Source organism: Artibeus jamaicensis, unplaced genomic scaffold (assembly GCF_021234435.1).
Source record: "Artibeus jamaicensis isolate MK-2021 breed Jamaican fruit bat unplaced genomic scaffold, CSHL_Jam_final contig_402, whole genome shotgun sequence".
In the NCBI taxonomy this organism is placed as follows: Eukaryota; Metazoa; Chordata; class Mammalia; order Chiroptera; family Phyllostomidae; genus Artibeus; species Artibeus jamaicensis.
The window spans coordinates 3,641,635-3,667,625 of record NW_026521818.1 but is presented as its reverse complement, the minus strand read 5'-3'; the positions used below and the strand labels follow the sequence as shown (position 1 = coordinate 3,667,625).

The 25,991-nt window shown below is 35.4% G+C and overlaps 1 protein-coding gene across 6 annotated transcripts in view; it reads right to left on the bottom strand.

Moving 5' to 3' along the window:
• The window catches only part of FER (FER tyrosine kinase), a 411,880-nt gene that overhangs the window by 222,707 nt on the left and 163,182 nt on the right, over window positions 1-25,991 (bottom strand). For all 6 annotated transcript variants that reach the window (XM_037138616.2, XM_037138612.2, XM_037138614.2 and 3 more), the window contains one exon: window positions 12,275-12,367. In XM_037138616.2, coding sequence (XP_036994511.1) covers window positions 12,275-12,367 — 93 coding nt within the window. The remainder of the gene's footprint in view (window positions 1-12,274; window positions 12,368-25,991) is intronic.

The following is a 25,991-nucleotide window of genomic DNA, read 5'->3' as shown; positions in this document are numbered from 1 at the left end:
ATGGCCTTGCTGCACATCCTCTCCACCCCCTTTGCCTGACTCTGCCCCCTACCAGTCTGGATGAATAACCCCTTGGTTCTTTAACCCCTTGGTTGTCACTCTTTCAAACAGTTCAATTTTCTGACAGCTCTGGTCATTTTTTGTTTTAAAATTGGTTGTTGTCCTTCTTTTGTTTGTGCAAGGAAGCAAAGTATATCTACCTATACCTCCATCTTGGCTAGAAGTCCTAAATCTAATGATATTTTTGTTCTGTTTCTTTAAAATGTGACATTGGGATTTTGATAGGGATTGCGTTAAATCTGTATATTGCTTTAAGTAATACAGCCATTTTAACTATGTTGATTCCTCCAGTCCAAGAACACAGAATATGTTTTCATTTTGTTATACTGTCTTTTATCTCTTTTAATAATGCTTTGTTTTTCCTTTATTTTTAAAATTTTTATTATTTATTTTTAGAGAGGGGAAGGGATGGAGAAAGACAGAGAAATATCAACAAGTGATTGCCTCTGGAGCACTCCCTAATGGGAACTTAGGCCGCAACCCAGGCATGTGCCTTGACTGGGAATCAAACCAGTGACCATTTGGTTCACAGGCTGGCAACAATACACTGAGCCACACCAGCAAGGGAATAATGCTTTAATTTTTCAGTATATAGGTCTTCAACATTCTTTGCTGAATTTATTCTTATTTTATTTTTTATTCACAATTGCTAATTGTTTTTTTCACCATTGACTAATGATATTGGCTAATGGTTTGTTATATGTGACCTTTTATTATGTTGAGATAGTTTCTTTCTATTCATATTTTATTGAGCGTTTAAATCATAAACACATGTTGTATCATATCAAGTGCTTTTTCTGCATCTATTGATAAGACTATATGATTGTGATCCTTAATTTTGTTAATGTGGTGTATTACATTAATTGATATGCATATGTTCAACCACTCTTGTGCTTATAGAACAAATCCAGTTGTGATATATTATTTTTTTATTGATTATGCGATTACAGTTGTTCTATTCCCCCCTTCATTCCCCTCCAACCTGCACACCCCGCCCCCACCATTCCCCCCTTTAGTTTATGTCCACGTGTCTCAAGTTCTTTAGATTCTATATTTCCCATACTATTCTTGCCCCCCCCCATTTTCTTCCTACCGTCTATACTTATTTTCTGTACCTTCTCCCCCCTCTCCTTCTCCCACTCCCCTGTTGCTAACACTCCATGAGATCTTCATTTCTATGTTTCCACTCCTGAACTAGCTGTCCTTTTAGTTTGCTTTTGTTTTAGGTGTAGTTGTTAATAACTGTGAGTTTGCTGTCCTTTCACTGTTCATATTTTTATCTTCTTTTTCTTAGATAGGTCCCTTTAACATTTCATGTAATAAGGGCTTGGTGATCATGAACTCCTTGAATTTCATCTTATCTGAGAAGCACTTTATCTGTCCTTCCATTCTAAATGAAAGCTTTGCTAGACAGAGTAATCTTGGTTGTAGGTCTTTGGATTTCATAACTTGGAATACTTCTTTCCAGCCCCTTCTTGCCTGTAAGGTCTCTTTTGAGAAATCAGCTGACAGTCTGATGGGAACTCCTTTGTAGGTGACTGTCCCCTTATCTCTTGCTGCTTCTAGGATTCTCTCCTTCATTTGAATCTTGACTAATGTAATTATGATGTGCCTTGGTGTGTTCCTCCTTGGGTCCAACTTCTTTGGGACTCTCTGAGCTTCCTGGATTTCCTGGAAGTCTACTTCCTTTGCCAGATTGGTGAAATTCTCCTTTATTATTTGTTCCAATAAGTTTTGCACTCATGGCTGTTCTTTTGGTACCCCCTTCTGGTACCCCTATAATTTGGATTTTGGAGCATTTAAAGATGTCCTAGAGGTTCCTAAGTCTCTCCTCATTTTTTTGAATTCTTGTTTCTTCATATTTTCCTGTTTGGCCATTTTTTTCTTCCTTCTGGTTCACTCCCTTGATTTGAGTCCCAGTTTCTTTTCCATCACTATTGGTTTCCTGTGCAATTCCCTTCATTTCAATTAGTTTAGCCTTCATATGTTCCTCTAATTTGTGACTAAAATCCACCAGTTCTGTGAGCATCCTGATGACCAGTGTTTTGAACTGTGCATCTGAAAGTTTTGGTATTTCTTTGTTGCTTAGATTTATGGGCTCTGGGGCTTTGAGATCTTCTTGAGCCATTTTTGGTCTGTTCACGCCCATTAAGTATGATGAGTGGAGCCTTAGGTGTTCACCAGGGCAGGGTTGTGATGCTGTATGAGGGGGCGGGGTCAGAGCGGGGAAATGTCGGCCCTCTCTTCTACCTCCTGCAGCTGGGGCCTGCTCAGTCCCATCTCACCACCCACTCCCTCGCTGGTCTATCTGTGCATGAATGCACGACCACAGTCAACCTGCCACCCTGCACCCTCCCTGGTTCCTCCGGTCGCTCACTGGGTCACTCACTCAGTCTGCCCATTGCAACCCCATGCCTGGGATCCGCATGCCTGAGTCTATCTGACCTAGTTTTCCTGTGCAACCTCGCTCTGCCTGCTGCTGGCTTCACCCCTCTTACAGGTTAAGGCTGAAGAATTTGTTGTTATCAGACTTCCGAAAAGTTCAATTTTCTGTGTTCTGGATGTGTTTTCTGCTGCTAATATTTTGTTGTCTCTAAACTGGGTTGTGTGAGAAAGCACAGTGTCTCCACCTATGTCTCCATCTTGGTGGAAATCCCATTGTATTATTTTTTTTTATGTACTGTTGTATTTGACTTGCTAGTTGTTTAGGATTTTTGCCCCTGTATTCATCAGAGATATTGGTCTGTAGTTCTCTCTCTTTTTTTGTATTATCCCTGCCACATTTTCTATCAGGGTTATGTTAGCCTCATAAAACTGGAAACTATTGCCTCTTCTTTAATTTTTTGGAAGAATTTGAAAAGGATAGGTTTTAAATCTTCTTTGGATGTGGGTAGAATTCACCAGTGAAGCCATCTAGTCCTGTACTTTGGTTTTTTTTTGGCGGAGGGAGTAGGTTGATGCTTGCTTCAGTTTCCTCACTGCTGATCTGTTTAGATTTTCTAATTGTTAATAATTTAGTCTAGGAAGGTTATATATTTCTAGAATCTCATCCATTTCTTCTAGGCTGATAACTTTGGTGGCATATAGTCTTTCATAGTATTCTAGTATGATCCTTTGTATGTCTGTGGTATCTGTGGTAACTTCTCCTACATTTCTGATTTTGTTTATATGGGTCTTTCTCTTTTTTCTTTAGTGAGTCTAAGGTGAAGAGAAGAATTTAATTAATCTTTTCAAATAACTAGTACTATGTTGCAATAATTTTTTGTATAGTCTTTTTTGTTTTCTATCTCATTGAATTCTGTTCTAATTTTTATTATTTTTTCTTTCTTCTGACTTTGGTGAATTTGGGTTACCTTGGTTTTTTTCCCTAGCTCTTAAAGATATAATGTTAGGTTGTTTACTTGGGATTTCTCTTCTTTCTTGAGATAGGCTTATAATGATATAAACTGTCCTCTTATTACTGACTTTGCTGCATTGGGGAAGTTCTGATATGTCATGTTGTTACTCTCATTTGTCTCTATATATCTTTTGATTTCACCTTTTATTTCTTTTTTGAACCACTTTTTAGTAGTATCTTGTTTAATCTCCACATGTTTGTGGGTTTCCTTACTTCCTTTTTGCAGTTGATTTCTCATGTAAAGGCATTGTGGTCAGAGAATATGCCTGGTATAATTTCAATCTTCTTGACTTTGTTGAGACTGGTATTGTGACCCAACATATGAGGAGAAGAACATATAATCTGATGTCCTGGGATGAAAAGCTCTGTATATACTAATTATGTCCATTAGATTTAATGTGTCATTGAAGGTTGATACTTCTTTATTGATTTTCTGTTTAGATGATCATTTAGAACTGTCAATGGAGTATTAAGACCTCCAACTATAACTGTATTTTGGTCTGTTTTTCCTTCTAGTTCTATGAGTAATTGCTTTATATATTTTGGTGCTCCCTGATTGGGTATATATTAAGAAGTGTTATGTCTTCTTGATGTGGTGTCCTCTTTATCATCATGAAATATCAGTCTTTTCTCGTTACCTTTGTTAAGAGACCATTTTAAAAGAAACTAAAATAAAACAGGATGAAAAACATATGAGTAAACCTCTCAATAAGTCTGAACAAATTAAACTTCAATGCAAACACTAAAATTTTTAATGAATTTTAATAACCATAAAATGATATTTGTTTTTATTATTATACAAATTTAATTAGTCATTTAATAATGTAAGTAATGAATTCTTTCCAATATAGTTTAATAATATACTGGGGTGACTTCAAGTAATTCACAGGATTCTAAACATCTGTCAAAAATTTCACAAAGATCCCTATAAGTTTTAAGTTATATATCACAGGGAAATTTTAAGAGGAGATTAAAAATCCAGTGGCATATAATCACACGTAAGAGAATCACCAAACAGTTGCAAAAGGCAGAAAATATTGGTCTCTCAAATAGGTATCTGCCTGATGATAGTAAAAGCTACTTTCAAAGGAAGCAGAAATATGACAATACACAGTAAAAGTGTATTTTATACTATTTAGAGTTTGAAAATTGAACAGCACTTAACATAAAATAAAAACATGAATAAATAATGTTTTTTCTGTCACTTTTTCAAATTTCCAGTTACATTTTTAATTTATTGAATGAGTTATTTCTTAAAACAATAAAAAATAACATTCTGGAAAACTGATCCTCATGATCATTTAGTTGCCTTCAGACTAGACAAGCAAGACATTAATTAGAGCAGTGTTTCTGTCTGTAACAGGCACTAAGGCCTATCTTAATGCTATAAATTCTAATTTTTTGGCGATATAGTAAAACTGATCATTTTTCCATGTATTAGTATCTTTAACCAAAACAAAGATATTTTACCCCTTTATTTTCCACAATGAAACTAGCAACAAGACTCTTGTTCATCAATGTCTTAATAAACAATTTTTTGTACTTTTTGGGGGAACTTGAGTTGGTTCAGTCTTTCGCTAATAATATAACTGTTGTCTAGCATAACAAGTAGGCAGAATTACATGCTGATCAGAAATTCTCATTCTTACACAATTTTTTCTGAAACTTTATTATCAGCACGAAAAGATTATCAGGTCAAGATTCAAAGTTTTGTTCAAAACTTTGAACAAAAAGGTGCAATTTTTCCATGTCCAGGACATTTTTTCCATGAACAACTTGGTCGAGAACCAAACTGTTCAAGATGGGAGACTTTTGAGAACCAAGGTTGAATGACAGACAACTGGACCAAACTCAAATATTACCTTAGTTCCACCACTTCCCATTCCCTTGATTAACTTTTTATGTACTCTTTTGATCTCTCTAAAGAGATACTATCTTTAGCAAAATGTATTTGCATAAAGGTCTTTCCTTTTTGGTCTAACACTCCTGTTTTCTCCAATATCTTCTCTTTCTCTCCTTAAACAAATGAAAGACCTATATCATTAGTTCCTTTACTTATATTTTTATTACTAATTGATATTTTCTTCTATATTATTTTTTTCCATTTACCTTTTCCAATTGTGCTTGTTACTCTCATTCATCCTCTTTCATTTTATCATTTCACTGCACTTTTTTTCTCATTTTACTTTTTTTCAGTTTTAAATTTTCTCTCCTTAATGCCACAATATCAATAACAACACATTTTAGCCAATTAACTGTATTCAGTGCTAATTTCATATACACATCTCAACTAAAACTATTAGCAGATCATTCTAATATGTCAGTACATCATAATGTCATAAATTTAAACATGTATCATCACACTGGAATTGCTTATATAGAATACAGTAGCAGTCTGACATTATCTGTGTCACTTGTTTTAAACATTTGAGCAAATATAGAAAAGAACAGATTTGCTCCTTATACAATAAAATTATAGAAAATAAATCCCAATAAGCTGTTCTTAAAAACTGTATGTGACAATGCTAGTGATTCAAAACTTGCAATTCTGAGTATATTATTTAGTCTTCCTAAATACACCTGAACACCTGACTATACAGGAGAACTCAGTATGTGTATGGCTGTGATATGATACAAAAAAATTATATTTTACTTCTCTTGTTTCTTGTTTTTCTACATCTTAGTTTCTGGGCAGAAAAAAAAGAGGGGGGTAAATTAAGACTTTAAGAACACAAGAAGACAACTAAGATTTAACATACATAATATTTAACCTGAATTAAATAGGAGGCCTTGTTAGAAGAAGTAAAAGTTGTTTTGGTAGACCTGAAGGTGAACACTAAAAAACACAACAGCTTATCCTGTTATGCATAAAAAGAAGCACGTTGCACTATGCCAATGGTAGAAGTCAAGCATTATAATATTAACATTACAACAAATGTACAAGTTAAACATAGCTGAATTATAATTGTCCAATTTTCTAAAAAGAAGCAACCAAGCAAATAATATGAAATATATTATTCTATATAATGGAAGCATATCTTCATTTTTCATTATTTTTACTTTCTAAATTATAGTACAAAGTAAGTCAAAAATTTTAAAAAACACATAAATAGAGAGTATAGGAAAATATGAAATTTAAAGAGACAAGAGTTAAATGATTAAATACTCTTCTGATGTCTAAAAAGTAATTATTTAGGCCAAATGTGCTTTATTGTACTATAAGGAACATTTTCAAAGAGCTCTACTATTAGAAGTGCTATACACTCCATAGATCAGTGATGCAACTAGTAGTCAAGGGGCTGAGAAAGGGAGCCCAAAATGTTTGCTCAACCACTTTTTATAGAAATTCTCCAGTAAAAACATGACTCTGGGAAAGGATTGTATTATTGATGTGACTAGAACAGATCTCATTAAATATGGTGTGGTTTAAAAACTTGCAATGAAAATAGACCCTCATGATTGCCAGTCGGCTTTCAGATTATGCAGTTAATGCTGTCTGAATTCGAGACCTCTGGCCTTGAATTCAGAAGCAGTATCTGAGAAAGAGTTCTCAAAAGAAAATTGTAACTTCCTGCACCATGGGAAGATGCTGCATGTGGAAGAGGTCCCAGTGCCCAGAGGTATTGTTAGGTTACTTAACACCTTTAGTAAACTGAAAAAGACTACATGGCTAGAGCTGATATAACAAAGTAAAATACTACTCTGATCATGACAATAAACAGTAAACATCTAATATCAAATACTAAATTCAGCTAATACCAAATTCATCTATCAGCTAATTATCTTAAATCCTTCCTTCCATCAATACCATTAATTGAAGTGATCTGTTACACTGTCTTCAAAGGTAGCTCTACATTTTAGCATCACTGTTTAAAATGCCAAAATAAATAGTGATGGCAAGTCCAATGGGAATATCATTATGATGAATTCTACTTTCATATCCCTAGATATAATGCCAGTCATTGCTTTGTTTTTATCTAAAATTACGCTTCAAATTTTTGTATGTTCATTTGAATAGAGAAATAGTGGTATCGTAGTTATTGCTTTTTTAATACTTTATATTCAGTAAGATTCCACACATAAAAGAATAAATTTGGGCCTCTGCCTCACACCCCATACAAAAAGTAACCCATAATGGATCAAAGACCCAAATGTAAGGGCCAAAACTATAAAATTCTCAAAAGGAAACAAAGGTAAAAATCTGCATGACCTTGGATTGAACAATGTTTTTATAGACACAACAAAAGCATGTGCCGCCAAAGAAAAATTGATAAATTGAACTTTGTCAAAATTAAGACTTTTGTCAAAAAACGCTATCAAGAAATTGAGAAGTTAATCTACAAAATGAGAAAAAGAATTTGGAAGGGGCTTGTGTCCAAAAGGTATGAAGAACTCTTATAACTGAACAATGAAAAAGCAACCCAATTTTAAAATATGCAAAGGAAATGAAAAGTAATTTCTCCAAAGAACATATAAAAGCCAATAAGCATTTAAAAAGGTAATTAACATCATTAGTTGTCAGAAAGAAGCAAATAAAAACTATAATAATATACCACTTCATACACACCGGGATGCCCTTTTTTTTAAATAAAAAATAGGAAAACAAGTGTAGGTGAGATTGTGGAGACACTGAAACACTCATACCATGTTGCTGGTGAGAGTGTAAAATGATGCAGTCACTGTGGAACACAGTCTGGCAGTTCCTCAAAAACTCAACATATGAGAGTTACCATATGACCCAGCAGTTCCTAGGCATATAATTGAGAGAATTTAAAACATATGTGCACATAAGTGTTGACTGCAGCATTATTCATAATAGCTAAAAAGTGGAAACAACCTAAATATCCATCAGCTGATGAATGAATTAGCAATGTGTGATAAATCTATACAATGGAACATAATTTAGTCATAAACAAAGATTAACCTTGAAAACATTACACTACCTGAAAGAAACTAGACACAAAATGTCACATATTGCATAATTCTATTTATGTGAAATGTCCAGAATAGGCAAATCCATAGGGATCAAAAGTAGATTAGTGAGTGCCAGAAAATGGGAAAGGGGGGGATTGAAACTAAGTGCTAAAGGGTATGAAATATCTTACTGGGGGCATTGAAACGTTCTGCAAGTAGTGATGATGGCTGTACAATACAGTGAGTAAACTAAGAACCACTAAGTGTGTACTTTGAAATGGTGAATTTTATGTCATGTGAAGTATATCACTATAAAATATTTTAAATATGATTAACCATGCCATGCTATACAGCTTTTTATAGAGAAAAAAAACATTTATAGTAATAATTAAAAATTTCCCTTGTATTCTACTTTTACCAAATTGGAATACTCTAAGAAATACTATATTATGTCAGAAAAAAATTTATTTATGATTAAGCAGTGCCTAAACTGTTATGCATCTCAGACAATCATTTTTAACACTTGAAACTTTCACATTCACATTAAGTCTCTAGACCTTGGTTACCTGTGCATTTGAAGAGGAAAAACCTCCTTTTCCAAATAAGAAGGATATCTATGGCCCTAGAGAAATAGTTGTGTATAATTATTCATAGTGTAACACAGTATTATAAACCACACACTGCCTCAATCTTTTTAGTTCATGAGATTTTAAATAAGTCAGAAAATACCAAAGGGCACTGAACTAATGGAAATAATAATTGCCTACAACATGAAAATATAAATGTAGTAAACTGAGACTTGAGGAAATTAACATTCTCAAAATTTTCAATTACAGAGGGAACATTTTCTCAGAAGCAATAGGCATTTCATAGCTTTAAGAATGTTGACTATTTTAACAAACAGATCACAATGTATTTCTGAATGAAGGACATGTTACTAGGAAAGGCATTTCAATTCATTTCAGGAAAATGCAATTTGTGAACTCCAAAGGCACACCAAAATCAATGACTGTCAATTTAGTAATTTTATTTAAGAAAGGTAAAGTCCAGCCCTGGCTTGGTGTAGCTCAGTGGATTGAGTCATGGGTTTGATTCCCAGTTAGGGCACATGCCTGGGTTGCAGGCTGGGTCTCCAGCAGAAGATGAATGAGAGGCAAACATACATTGATAATTCTCTTCCTGTCTTTCTTCTAACCCCACCCCCACACCACCCCCGGCCTAAAAATAAATAAATAAACAAAAAGGTAGAGTCCATTTTTAAATGGAGAAAATAACATTTTTTCTTTTTTAAGAAAGATTTTATTTATTTATCTTTAGAGGGGAAGGGAAGGAGAGAGGGAGAGAAATATCAATGTATGGTTACCTCTCGTTCGTCCCCTGCTGGGAACCGGCTTGCAACCCAGGCATGTGCCCCGACTGGGAATCAAACCCATGATCCTCTGGTTCGCAGGCTCACACTCAATCCACTGAGCTACACCAGCCAGGGCAACATTTTTTTCTTTATATATTTCTTTATATATTTTAAAAGTTATGGCTTATACCATCAATTCATTAAGATTGTTCATAATATCCCCAATACACTCTTAGGATAGCCAAGCCTATATAACTCCATCATAATAGGCGAACTGGATTTCTCTATTTTGAGATGTAAATCAGTGTGTCTTAAAAGACAAAATTTCTCTCATCTCATCCTCTGATCAACCCTGGCTTAGGGACAAAAGCTGAAGTTCCCATAACTATGAGTTTCAAAGCAATACATATAACATGAAGTCCCAGAAGCCACTGGAGCATGCCTAGACACCTGTCTTGAAGGCACAAGGTTCTTATGGATCCTAGGTTGTGGGGAAAACAAATGGGGAGTATTAGCCCATTTCCACAATCACAGAATTCTTATTTTTTTTATCACTTTTTAAACTTCTGAAGCTCTAAATTCCATTCCTCTCCCATTACATATTTTTAGACAGTGACATAGGTAGGAAGTTTCCCAAAGATTTACATGATGATGAGGAGGAAGAGGATGACAACACCTAAAGCTAAAGGAAACTCTGAGTTTACTTACAATGGGGCTTAGTTTTAAAGTATTTAAAAAATTTTACTGAAGTCAAGCTTATCTTAAAGGACACAAAAAGGAAATTGGGAAGGGGGGGGGCACCTTTCACAAATTAAATCACCAATAAACAGCTATTAGCTGCTGGCTTAAAGACCTCTGACCTAAGTAAAAATAAAGCTCAGTTAATGACAACTTAACTATGCCATTTTTATTTCAATGTTAAATAATTTTATGAAAAGCTAATTGATGTATTGAAACATTTCTTTCCAAAATCCATATTTGTTTTTCTTTTCTAAAACTTTAAAAATATTTCATCTCAAATATTTTTGACTCAAATAAAAGTTATGAAAACTGTCCTCAGAAACTCTCTAGAACTTATCATAAATTGTTAAATCTCCTACAGTTATTTTGAGTGTTAAATCATAATAGGCCAAGTCCTATGAACTACTACTAATCTGTAAAACTGTAAATTAATTAATTAAGAAAATAAGAGTAGGAAATGGGCCTTGAAAGAGACTTCCTCTATTGTGTTGCTTTTGCTTATTTCTTTTCACTCGCTACTTAAAGCCGCAGGAGATGGTCTGCACTAGTTCACAGCTCCCTCCCTATTCCCACAGAACTTTGTAAATGGCAAGTGACAATGGCAACACATCAAAGGCTGAAATAGAAATAGAAAATCTCTTTTATATAAAAATATAATTTTATTTTTTGTGTGAAAATACCTGCTAATTTCCTTACTTGTGTATAACAGATTGTTCCTTAAATGAAATACATTAAGGGAACATATTTTACATACTGAAAAGGAATTATAGCAAATAAATCCAAAATATGAATGGAAATTTAACTAACCTGTGGTTAGGAAACACTTTCTTTTTCTAAGTAAGACCAGATCGCATTTTCTGTCTTAAACAGAAAAACTTTTTAAAAGTAAGATACAATATTAAGATATCATCATGTAGAAACTTAGAGAGTTAGGGGGAAATCATGTAATTAGTTATACTCAATATTCTTGTGTTCACCAGCGTTCAATAAGATATCACTGTTCCCTGGCTGGTGTAGCTCAGTGGATTGAGCACGGGCCTGCGAACCACACGATCGTGGTTCGATTCCCAGTCAGGGCACATGCCTAGGTTGCAGGCCAGTTCCCAGCAGGGGACTCATGAGAGGCAACCATACAACAATATTTCTCTCCTTCTCTCCTTCCCTTCCTCTCTAAAGATAAATAAATAAAATATTTTTTAAAAAGATATCACTATAAAGCTCTATTATCAATAAGTCATGGCTAAAATAAAAAGTTTGATAATTAAGTTTTATAGGCACTGAAGTAAAAAAAAATGTCAGATTTTTAGTATATAAAGGGGATAAGAATATTTTTTTGTCTTGCTTGGCTATGACTACTATTACTAAAGATAATAATATTCTATGCACCTTTGTAATATGCCAAACCCAACTTTCAGACTTCAACTTTATAATAATGTTCGAAAAATGTTAACACATACATAAAATCATACATGTATGAATTCATGTACAATAATCTGTATTATAAAAATGTTTCACTGAAAAATAGATTTCTATATATTATTCTTTTAATAAATATCAAAGTACACAAAATGTAATATTTATTTGTAGTACAGGAAGTCTATAATACAAGTTTATTTCTTTCCTCCCTACATCAATGTTAGATAGGGTTTTACTATATACATACATACATAGACTCCTACACATACTAAAAGTTAACATATATTTACTTTTCAATTTGTAAGAACAAATTTAAAATGATATTCATTAAAATATCAGAAAGAGCTAGATAATGACTATTTTCAGTAACACATAAAGTTCATCATCCTACTTACTGTTGAAGAGCCCAATGCAGATTTCGGAGACCTAATCATTCCAGCAATTGAATGACGAATAGACTCAAATTTGGATATCCTCTCCTTCCTTTCCTGGAGAGAGTAAGAAAGAAGCCTTCAGCAATAGTAAATATGTAATATGCATACACAGTGATACATATGTTTAGGTACCGATCCATAGCTCATGCCCATCCATCATGTCTTCCAACCAAATAAAATGCAAGCTTCTTGACATTGAAGATGACAAAAAACCAAATGCATATAAACTCTGTAGCATGTTAGTTTCCTGTTCCCTCAATACATGTCTTAATTGGAGAAAAATAAAAGAGGCAGAAACTAATGACATGAGTAGAAACAAGAAATACAAAAGAAATTCCCTGCAAACCAAAGAAATACTAACATGCAGGAGAAAAAAGACACAAGCTACAAAGAACCAGATTTTAGATAGCACTGTAGTTGTGCAGGATTTTCAAGGAAAAAATAATTGAGGAAAATGATATAAAACATATTTTTAGACAGTGACATAGGTAGGAAGTTTCCCAAAGATTTACATGATGATGAGGAGGAGGAGGATGACAACACCTACAGCAATGATAACAACAGAAGACAGAGTAAAATAAGGAGACGGTGGCAGAACTACCACTAAGAAAAAGTCACCCCAGATTCCTGTTTGCCATAGGATGTATATTTCTGAGTATCATACACCTCAGTCGAAGGAACCTTTTTATTAAGATTTTGAATCTGTAGATTCATTTTTATAAATGCAAGTGAATGAGGTAAGTAAGAGGGTAGAAAAGAAAAAGAAGGAGATCAAAAATGAGTACTAGGAGGTAAGAAAAAGAATGATGGAAAGCATGTGTGAGGGTTTGAGGTGAAAGCATTGATACATTTTCCAATAATAACTACATTTCACTGTTAATCAGCAGCAGACAAAAGAACAAGATATCCTATTGCCAAGTGTATTTCCATACTTTCTATCAATAGTGATGCTCAATTTTACTTCTCAGTGGAAAATAACTAAAGCAGGCCACAAATCACATCTATTATTTCCTATGCATCCAACACCTAGTGTGTATCTTCTGTATATAATAAATGTTCACGTTTTGAGCCATATGCTACCTAATAGACTCAAAATCAAACCTGAACTTCCACTTTTGTCTCTCCATTTACCTACTTTTACTTATTTACTTTTCTAACAGTTACAGTACTAATAGTTGTTATTATTCCATGAACAAATGCATATTAATAATTAAAATGACCTTATGATACTCTAAAAGATAACCTCAACATCTTTTTCATTATCATCACATATAATTTGCTGATGATCCTATGTAAATAACTATACTTCAATTCAAACATCTAGAGAACAAAAAAATTACAAACTTTCCTTAGAGGGTACTTACAAGTAAATTACTACAAAAGATTAAAAAGGAACCTGTTAAAAGCATGCAAATAGGACTTCCGCCAAGATGGAGGCATAGGTGGAAGCACTGCACCTTCTCACAAAACCAAGATTAAAAACAACAAAGTTTTAGCAACAAAAATGCAGCCAAACCACAGGAAATTGAACTACATGGAAGTCTGACAACAATAAACCCTTCAGCCAAACCAGTAAGAGGGGCAGACCAGCAGCAGAGCAGGGTTGGGCAGGAAAGATCCACCGGATCGACCCGGGCGTGCAACCCAGGTGCGCCAGCAGCTGTAGGCGGATCCCAGGTATGGAATACCAGGCAGACCCACTGAGGGCACAAGGTGGTGGACTCACTGAGGGCTGACCAAAGTCACACAGTCGAGCGCAGATAAACTGGTGAAGGAGCAAAGCAGTGAGATAGACTTTGGAGGCCTCAGTGGCGGAAAGTGGCAGAGGGGACCGCGATTGTCCCTCTCTGACCCGCCCCCACATACAGCATCACAAACCAGCAACCTGGGTAGCCCTGCCCTGGTGAACACCTCCTCATAAATAACAGGCACAAACAGATCAAAACATGGCTCAGGAACAACTCAGAGCCCCAAAGCCCATAAATCTAAGCGATGAAGAAATAACCAAACTTTCAGATGCACAGCTCAAAACACTGGTCATCAGGATGCTCACAGAACTGGTTGATTATAGTCACAAATTAGAGGAACATATAGAAGCTAAACTAATTGAAATGAAGGGAAATACACAGGAAACCAATAGTAATGGAAAGGAAACTGGGACTCAAATCAAAGGAGTGGACCAGAAAGAAGAAAAAAATGACCAAACAGAAAAGGATGAAGAAACAAGAATTCAAAAAAATGAGGAGAGGCTAGGAACCTCCAGGACATCTTTAAACGCTCCAACATCCAAATCATAGGGGTACCAGAAGGGGAAGAGGAACACCCACGAGTGGAACACTTATTGGAACAAATAATAAAGGAGAATTTCCCCAATCTGGCAAAGGAAATAGACTTCCAGGAAATCCAGGAAGCTCAGAGAGTCCCAAAGAAGTTGGACCCAAGGAGGAACACACCAAGGCACATCATCATTACATTAGCCAAGATTCAAATGAAGGAGAGAATCCTAGAAGCAGCAAGAGATAAGGGGACAGTCACCTACAAAGGAGTTCCCATCAGACTGTCAGCGGATTTCTCAAAAGAGACCTTACAGGCAAGAAGGGGCTGGAAAGAAGTATTCCAAGTTATGAAATCCGAAGACCTACAACCAAGATTGCTCTATCCAGCAAAGCTTTCATTTAGAATGGAAGGACAGATAAAGTGCTTCTCAGATAAGATCAAATTCAAGGAGTTCATCATCACCAAGCCCTTATTATATGAAATGTTAAAGGGACTTATCTAAGAAAAAGAAGATAAAAAAGATCGACAGTGAAAGGACAGCAAACTTACAGTTATTAAGAACCACACCTAAAACAAATGCAAACTAAAAGGACAGCTAGATCAGGAGCAAAACCATAGAAATGAAGATCACATGAAGGGTTAGCAACAGGGTAGTGGGAGGAGGAGAAGAGGGGAGAAGGTACAGAAAATAAGTAGCATAGATGGTAGGTAGAAAATAGATAGGGGGAGGGCAAGAATAGTATGGGAAATATTGAATCTAAAGAACTTGAGACATGTGGTCATCAACTAAAGGGGAAGAATGGCGGGGGAGGGCTGTGCAGGGTGGAGGGAAATAAAGGGGGGGAAACAGGACTGTAATGACATAATCAATAAAATATATTTTTAAAAGCATGCAAATATTTAATAATCTGACTTTAAAGAAATACATCTTCACTGTAGTACCAATGATCTCCACCTTAGGAATGTGAGCATGCATCCTGTAGCCTTAATTCTAGCCGCAGCTTCAGTTTTGCCTTTTAGTAAAAACTACTGTAATAAATAGCTGAGCTACCAGAAATGCTGGAGCAAACACAGCCTTGAAATACTAACGGAGTGGAGTGACCTTCCTTTAAAGCATGTTCATCTTCAACTTACTTGGGTGTTTTAGGTTTTTTGTTTTTTTTTTAATCTATCTCTGGTGCTTGAGAAGCCTTCTAAAATTAAAAAAAAAAAATGTATGGGAAAAATAAATGTTTTTACAAGCCAGGCAGTGGAGAATGAAAGAGGAGAAAGCAAAAGGCATACACAGTAGTTTCTTTGTAATTAGAATTATGAAGAAATATGTGAAGTTGGAAAGCACACATGTTGGAAAGTACTTAAGTAGCTATAGTTTTCTACTCCCCAGCCCAACTTACACTTTTTCTTATTCCTTTGGGGAATTTCTCCCCTTGACCCTGTGGGGTTGTGGAGCGGGCAGTAGTGTTAGCAGCAGAGACACTACAGCTGACCTTGCTGAGACCTACTACTGATGGGGGGATGACATGAAAGAGCTGGCCTCACCTGCTTGGCAATGAAAGCTTCTCAACAAAGCAGTAAGCTTCTCCTCTGAGCAATGCTCTTAAACTGATAGACGGGTATGGTCCCAATGTATGAATACCATGACAACAGAGCAGAAAACTACATGGGAGGTTATGTACAAAAGTAAAAATTCAGGGGGCAATTTTAAGAATGAGAAAGCATTTTATTTGTGTATGACTTAATAGTTCACTGAGATGATAAAAATAACTTTCCTCGAACTATACCTTGGCATCAAAGACTACAGAAGAGAACCATTTCCCCCAAGACACTTTGATAATATCAAATAAAAATATTTGATATTTTTATTACCTCTTTAAAATATTTTTATTTATTTTTTAGAGGGAGGGAAAGGAGGGAGAAGGAGTGGGAGAGAAACATCAATATGTGGTTGCCTCTCATGTGCCCCCCACCAGAGACCTGGCCTGCAACCCAGGCATGTGCCCTGACTGGGAATTGAACCCGTGACCCTTTGGTTTGCAGGGCAGCACTCAATCCACTGAGCCATACCAGCCAGGGCAAAACATTTTCTTAAGAATGTAATATTAGATAAGTCTAGTATAAATCCAAGTGTGGGATAGATAAGACTTTCAAAATCACTTTCTTTATATTAAATTATGAAGTATAATATATTGTATACTTGAGAGGATACAATTAATGAAAGTTCCCTTTCATTTAAAGATACTCTTTACACTGGTTGGTCTAAAAATGTATTATCAGAAAAAATAAGTCAATCTTAAGTTTTAGGCAAGAATAATCAAATGTAAATAGAATATACAAAACATTTTAACCAGTATCAGCTCATGTGGTGCCCGTATTTCTACAAATAAGACATAAAAATCATTTGCCAAAGCTCCAGTCTATACAGCTTTTCAAATCTGCTTTAAATTATAGCCTACGTAATAATACATCATCCTGTGTTAAATTCACTGACAGGCTGACTTTTCTATCACTGCATTAAATGGCTATTTTTTTTAAAGTTATTATTTAAAAGTTTCCTTTCAATTACCATGGATACTGTGCCTAATTTTGCCTGTAGACCTGCCACGGCTGATAATGATACACCCATTTTATTCTCCTCACATATTGAAAATGTAAAGAACTTTCTCTAGATTAAGGAGAAAGAAGTTATGTCAAAAGGACAGCCCCTCGGAGGACATATCTGGGGGCCAGAGAAGGGGGAAAGGAGAGGCAATGTTGTAAAATAATACTTTATGTCATAAAATAATATTCTGATGCTATGCCTAGAAAAATGTGGTAAGTACACCTATAAGTCTATCGTAAAAGAAAAGTTCTAGATGTAGTTATCAGTTTCATATCTCGTTTAAGAATAATTTTTATCATTTTAAAATTAAATAAAGTAGCGCTTCTCAATATCTCTATCTATAAAGCCAAGAGATTTTTCATAATGATTAAAAGTTTGACTATTATCAATTTTTAAAAACTCTGTAAGAAACAATACCTAAATTACTTACAGTTAAAGAAAGCCATACCTATCATGTTTCAAAATTACATTCATTAAAGGTAAAATTGCTGTTGAAATAGGCTCTCAGGCTACTTCCATCCCCTGTCCACTAAAACACAGGCAAAGATATAAAAAGGAAAGAATTGAGGTTTTACTGAATGGAGTGATTTTGAAAAAAATTAACAGCTCTTCCAAATGACAGCATATTTAGGTCTGTATAGCAAGTTACAAAAAACTAACAACTTTAACCAAAAAACACATAACAGTTATTGCAGCATGGCTCTTAAAGAAGGCAATGAAGTAGAAAGAATAAAGTTCTAATGTCAGACAGTACAAATATTATGAATCTGGGCAATTACCTGACTACTTTGGCTCTCAGTTTCCACACCAGTAAACATGAAAACACTGGACTACATAAAATTTTCATCTTAAAAATTCTGTCGCCAATGTCCAACTCCCCAGTCAATTGCATTGCATTGTTCATTGAAAAAAAACTCACACAGAAGATTTCCATAGTAGAAAAGAGAACCCTTGTGTAACTGGTGGGACTGCAAAATGCTGCAGGCACAGAGGAAAATAGTACAGAGGTTCCTCAAAAAATTAAAATTAGAACTGCCATATGACCCAGCAACTCCACTTCTGGGTATTTACCCAAAGAAATCCAAAATACTAATTTGAAAAGATATACGTACTCCTATGTTCACTAAAGCAGTATTTATAATACATTAGCCAAGATTTGGAGGCAACCTGAGTGCCCATCAATAGATTTGCATAAAGAAAGTGTGGTACATATATATATATATATATACACAATGGATGATTACTCAGCCATGAAAAAGAATAAAATCTTACCACTTGCAACAAAATAGATGAACCTAGAGAGTACCATGCTAAGTGAAATGTCAGAGAAAGACAAATATCATATAATTTCATTTGTATGGGGATTCTAAATAACAAAATACACAAACAAAATAGAAACAAACTCATAGATAAAGGGAACAAACTGAGGGTTGCCAGATGTGAGGGGGGGTTGGGGGACTGAGTGAAAAAGATGAAGAGATTAATGAAGTACAAATGGATCATGGAAATGTAAAGTACAACATAAGGAATATCATCAATAATATTATAATAATTATGTATAGTGCCAGGTGGGTACTAGACTTATCAAGGGGAGCACTTCATAAATTGTACAAATGTCTAATCACTATGCTTTACACCTAAAACTAATATAAAATAATACTGAAATGTCAACTGTAATTAAAAACTAAACACTAAAGAGCTCCATAGTAACACTGGCTACCCTGCTTACTGCCCTTGTAGGGCATTTAGTCACATCCTACCTGGGGTGCCATCAGAACTTAATCTCCAACGGGAAGCTGAACTCTAGTGAAAAGTACCACTGGAACACTTTTTTTATAAATAGTGGGTCATTAAAACAACCAAAAATTATTTCTCACAGACTTCTGTAAATAAACCCAATCTAATAAATTCTTGGAAGGAACAATGAAAGTGATTACTTGGCCCTGTAGGAACAGTGAGATACTCACTCAAATCAGGAGGCAATAAGAATCAAGAAAAAGATAACAATATTCACGCTCATACTCCAGGCTGAGTGCCAGATATATTTGGGACTACTTATGCAAAGCAGCCATGAAATTCAAAGGGATTTTATACCTACAGGGAAATTTAAACCCAGAAAAGATTATCTCTTGAAAAAAATTCTATGTTGTTGATGACTCCATAATGTAAATGAAATACTACAAAATCGATATGTCCTTCATAAAAGGAATGTATTTATAAATAACAAATAACTTAGGCTTTTGGAGATGCTGATTTGCTGGGGAGAAAGGATGTAGTTTCTATACCCATCAGCATACAAAATTTAAGTATTAAAAAAGTTTCTAAATGATTTATTTTAGCAATTGGTTTCTGACTGAAGACAAATCATTTTAGAAGTAGTCATTGCTTAGTAACCTAGTCTGTCATCCTGTCTTTTTTCTCTGGTGCTTGAACATTAAGAATATTTATTAAAAGAAAGACAGCCCTCTTGCTAAGTCAAGCATTTTCATATTCTAAAATAATGAAACTGAGAACCAAATGTGCAAAACAAACACTTGAATGATTATCAAAAAACTGTCCTAAAATAACAATGCTAAGAAAATTCATAATATAACAGGGTAGAGTTTGGTGAAACAGAGTTTGTAAAATGTCATGTCATTCTGCTCACTTTCTTGATTCTGTATCTCTTAGGTGACCATCTATAAGGAGAGAAGGATGTGGTAACCAGCAACCTTCCTGTTCAGTATCTAAATACAATTCACATTCCACTGTGCTTTTCTCAAATGTATGAGCAAAAGCAATGGCTAAAGGTATTCCTTTTACAAATTATCCAGTAGTGTAAGACACATACCCATTTCTTTATGAGGACCTCACCAACAACAATTTAAGTGCTAATAGACTTTGCTCAGTAAAAGACTGTGAAGTTCAGTGTTCTGAAAAATTACACTTCGATATGAACCCCCAAAAGATATGCCTACTCAGAACGTGTGAATGTGACCTTACTTGTAAAAGGGGATTGTGCAGATATAATTAAATTAAGAATCTCAAAATGACACCACCCTAGATTATCCAGGTGGGTCCAAAATCCAAGGACCAGAATCCTTATAAGAAGACTGAAACAGAATAGGAAAAAACAAAAAAGAGAAGGCCGTGTGAAGGAGACAAAAAGGGGAGTGGTGTGTCTGCAAGTCAAAGAATGCCAAGAACTGCCAGTAGCCACCAGAAGCTGGAAAAGAGACATTGAACAATTCTTGCTCAGAATCTCCAGAAGGAACCAGCTCTGCAGAAACCTTGAGTGTTGGACTTCCGGTCTCCAGAAGAACTGTGAAAGAATGAATTTATGTTGCTTTTAAAGTGCCAAGTTTGTGGAAACTTGTTATAGAAGTTCTAGAAAACTAATACACATCTGACAAAGAATCACTGGATATTTACCTTATAAAGTAATCATCAGCTACCCTAAACATCAAAATAAAAATATCACCCTGATACAAAGTCTATTAATCTGAAAAACTGGCCAAAGGTTGCATTATCATAAATTCTATAGAGTAATATTAAAATGTGAATATCTGTATTTTTTAAAAGTCTTTCATTTCCCACTCCCATTTCTAGAAAGTTTTCTCTGAGTAAAATAACACCTTTCCCCCATATCCACTGTCAGAAGTATAGCTGCAGTCCCAAAGACAGTTTTTCTCTGCAGGGCCCCTCATAATTCCAGGAACCATACAGGAGGATACACAGCTAAGCAGGAGCAAGGTCACAGGATTTTCTCCCTGTGGCTTTCCATTCACCTACAGCGCAGCAGCTGGAGCACTGGCTAACTTTGTTATTAGCTTTGCTAACATCTATTTTCACACTAATTAGCACATGTGGTTTGAAGTTTCTTTTCATAGGTTGGGGTCCAATATTGTTTCCGATAATAAGGTGCCATCAAAGAAAGAAGGAATTTGAAAGGCAACTAGCTCCTAAGACAAAAATAAGTTGACCGAAATAAGTTTATTATACAGACAGGGCATGTATTTAAAAGATTAACATTGAAAAATCACTATTATAAATTACTGGCCTATGATCTTTATCCTATGACTTTCTTTTTCAAAAGAGATATCATATAATAAAATTATATATAATCAGTGGTAGAAGGAACCTTCTAACCTAGAAATTTTCTACTTCAACCTTTTCACTTCACGATAAACAGGAAAACGGAGGGCAGAGAAGGTGAAATAACATGCCCCAGGACACACACACAATGACAAAACCAACTCCTTCCTTACTCCCCTTCCCTCTAAGACATCTTGCCCAGAATACATCCAGGAAGTCAATCATATGCTGGGCATTAGTCGCTCATTCAGAAAATTAAAGAAGGGGGTGGAGGAGTGGGTAGAGAAGAAAGGCTCTAATCAAATTAAAGTTGAATTGCTCTACTGAAACAATTATTACATTCAATTTAAAATATTAAGTATAAACTGATACATTATTTTGAATAACATATCTCAAGAATATAATAAAGCCCTGGCTGGCATAGCTCAGTGGATTGAGCGTGGGCTGCAGGTTCGATTCCCAGTCCAGGCACATGCCTGGGTTGCGGGCTAGGTCCCCAGTTTGGGGCATGCAAGAGGCAACCACATGTTGATGTTTCTCTCCCTCTCTTTCTCCTTCCCTTCCCCTCTCTCTAAAAATAAATAGGATCTTTAAAAAAAGAATATAATAAAAACAGAAACAGACTAGTAAAAATTAAAATTATAAGACTGAGGAATGCTGCTAATACAGAAATACATTGATGCACATAAACAACCAACATAACACACGGAGCCATTTTGAACTTGGAATGGTAAAAGGTTAAGTATCACTGAAAATTATAAAATATTAATGACAGATGACAAAATTATATTTTTTCATTAAAGATAAAACAGATAGAGGAAGAACCTCTGAATATAGACACTGAAAAGTTTGGATTACATTTCAGAAATACTTCATTCAGTGGTTTATAAATTCATTAAATCTCATGGTAGTTCAGTTAGAAGCCAAGTAACTTTTTGTTAAGAATTTCCAAGTATTACATAAATAAAACTGAGAGTAACATCACTACTGCTAAAGTTTTAGGACTATGTGAAAGAGAACAACACAATGTACCACTTAAAGAACTGTTGACAAAAATATACTAGCCTGGTTAGAAAGTGGCTCTCTCAATGAAGGTAGCTAGCATTTCCTGAGCACTAAGCATGAGCCAAGCACCAAGTTCCCTGTACATGCATTGTTCTGTACATTTCATTGTCTATAACACTACATAGCAGGTCCTCATATCCTCACTTCATGCATTAGAAAGACAGAGTTTGGAGTGTTTCCAGATCTGTTCCAAGGACAATAATAAGTTCTTACTCAGAAAACTAAAATCCTTACATTCAAACCTATGATGTAATTCAAATAAAATCATTTCTTCTCTGCTCTACACTGACTGGGCATCAAGGGCAGCAATAGGGAAATTTCTAGAACCAAAGGATTAATATCTGGAACTATAAAGGATCAGCTTTACTGCTCTAAGAATTATACATAGACTTGAAAATTTATCCATAAATTCTCTTGAGGCTTGAAAGGTACCAAAAAAATCAAATAGCTAATTATGATTCTGTTAAAATTTGAGTAGAAATTCAGAATTTTTAAAATAACAACTTATTTTGAAACTAAAAGGCACTAATGTGATGCCCCATTTTGCCATATCTTAAAAAAAAAGTTATCCTTACAAAACAAATTATGTATTCCTGTCTTCTTACATAGTTCAAAATAAACACAAATTGACCTTATCTTGCTGCACGAAGGCTCTATGACCCTATTTTGGAATTTCTTCCATTTACTTTGTACTTTTTTCCCCCCAGACTCCTCCCTAGGTGTTAAAATACGAGTTATGGCTTCTTGCTCCTGACGATGCATGGCTCCACACCTCCACCCCGCCTTGGCCACCCCACATCTGCATGCGTTATTTACCATGTGCTGTTTCTAATCTGTGGTACTCTGAGAAATTATGAAAACAAGTTTATTAGGGCTGTTTCTAAATGAGAGTAGAAAGTTCTAAGAGTTTTTCTAAATAAAGTACATAATCCTTATTATGTGAACTTAGTTTCATTCATCTGTAAAATCCCAATAGGTTGTTTTTTCTCCTAGTCTAGCCTCAGAGTAGAGGTTACAATAGAAAATTGGGTGTTATTTTAATTTTTTTAATCATAGAACTATACCTGCATGCCTTAAATTTTGGTGGCATCTCTAGGCTTTTTATTAGCATCATGACAAAATGTATTGCCAAATCTAATGGTCTCTATTCAGTTTTCATTTTACTTGAGCTCTGAGAAGGCAAAATTCTTAGATCATCTCTTAAGATTCCCACCCCTTTGTGCACCAACCCTGCATGATTTCTGGGACAGTGAATAGGATGGATTTTACTCCCACAATTAGGTTATTTTATATGACACAGCTGACTTTAAGAAAAGAAGATTATTCTGAGTGTGCCTGATCTGTGTGCCTGACCTAACCAGCTAAGCCCTTAAAGAGACTGGTCTCTTCCTAAAGGCAGAGATTCAAAGCACGAGAGTGTCAACATGAGAAAAATTCTCCAGTGCTAAGGGGGCTACATGGCAAAGTATTTCAGTGGCCACTGACAGCTACAGGTGGCCCTCAGTTGACAGCCAGCAAGAGAATGAGGGCCTCAACCTACAAACGCAAGGAACTGAATTCTGCCACAACCACATCAGCTTGAAGAGGACCCCCAAGCTCCAGATGACAATGCAGCCTAGCCTACACCCTGACTTGAATCTCATGAGACCCTGAGCAAAGAACTCAGGGAAGCCACAGAACTGTGAACTAACAAACAGATCTTGTTTTTAGCAGTTCACTTTGTGGTAACTGGGCTACACAGCACAGAAAAATTAATATTTGTCTCTTGGCATTTGCTCCTTTTCCGTCTTTGCATGACGTGTTCTCTTGGAGCTCCCCTTCCTTTCTGTCACTCCTTAGTCTCCAGTGTAAACCTTATTTGCTGTACCCACTTCGTGTTCCTCAAGCATTTGGCCCTAATCTTTGCCTCATACCACATTTCTGTGTGATATCTTTCATATTTTCGAGCAAATAGTTGTTGAAAGATTACAATGTTCCAGATAGAATTCCAGGCTCTAGAGTGCTATCAGTGAAAAAATAAAACATAGAAAAAAAAATTCCTGCTCCTTGGAATGTTCATAGGACACTTACTCTATGACAACTAGGAGAAACTTGCCTCCTATGTTCCATACACAAATGGCCACCTGGCTTTTAGATTTCTTCCTTGAAACCCCCAGAAGTCTCTCACACTCACTATTTTTGTTGAACTTACTATTTCACCCTCAGCTTTCAAATGCATCTATATATACATCTATATATACATATATCCTCCTTCTCCTCAAGAGATATCTTATTTTCTCTTCAAGGTTAATACCTTTACCTATCCCACGGTGTCCTTCCATTTCCTTTAAATTTCACTCCATTAAATTCCCATTAGTGCCCCAGCCAGTGTGACTCAGTTGACTGGAGTGTCATCCTATTACTAAAAGGCTGCAGGTTCCATTCCTGGTCAGGGAGCATATCTAGGTTGTAGGTTCAATCCCTGGTCCTGGCACTACAATCCCTAGTCTGGGTGTGTGTGGGAGGCAACCAATCAATGTTTCTCTTTCTCCCTTCCTCCCTCTCTAAAAGCAATGAAAAAAGTGACCTCAAGTGAGGATAAAAAAGTTCCTATTGGCCCTTCTTTTATCTGAATTTTCAATGTTGTCCTGATTCCTTCTCTCTATGATTCCTGTAAGCAAAGTAATCTGTAATTCTACAGTTGAAATTCTACAAATGAAAGCCATCTGTAATTTTACATCTACTGACTCTATAAGCAAAGTCATCTCTCCTGTCCTTTTAAAAGTATCCTTCAAACTGCCATGCTATTATTCTCTTTCCCTACTTATCCAAAGTACTCCTGATTAGTGTACATTCATTGTCTTCTCTTTATAACTGTAATTATTTACACATTCTTTTGTATAAAGTATGGGGCCATTTTTCTGCTTTATCATTGAATCCTTGTAACAAGAATAAAAAATTATTATCCCTATTTTACAAATGAGAGAATTCAGAGATGTGAAGTGACTTGTCTAAAGTCCTACATTCTGAACTTAAGCTCAAATATACCTTATTCTTAAATGTTCTGAAACTTACCTGAACCAAAACTTCTTCACCCCATGCATTCCTATGTTCACTCCACCTTGACCTCCACCCTCCCCACGCCACAGAAATTCTTCTCATTGAGGTCAATTTACAACCTCTTGAATTGCCAACATCTAAGAAAGCTTTTCAGTCCTTAAATTGTCTACCTATCCACTGTATTGTTTACTGCTTTGTTCTTGTATCTTTCATATTACCATTCTATCTTCTCCTTCTTTGCCCTCTCCCTGCATTATATGAATTAAAACTTGAATTAATCCAAGTCTTAATCTAGTTTCAGAAGGCCATCAGAACCACAGGTAAACCTCTACAAAAAAGTTTGGTACACCTCAAAGTTAAAAATTTCCTAAACTAAAATCATTAGCTCCCATCTGCTCCTCTCACCCTAGTCCAGCTATTTTCTACTGATATGCCACAAGAATTTTTAAAACATGCAATACCTAAACTTTAGTCAGGGCCACTGACCTCTTTTCTTATAGATTCTCAAATTTTTAAAAAATGACAACAGCCAACACAAGAGCCATCCAGTGTGAATGAATAAAAATTATATCAACTTTTTCTGTCAGATCAGCAGAAACTATAATGTAAATTTTTTGGTGTGCC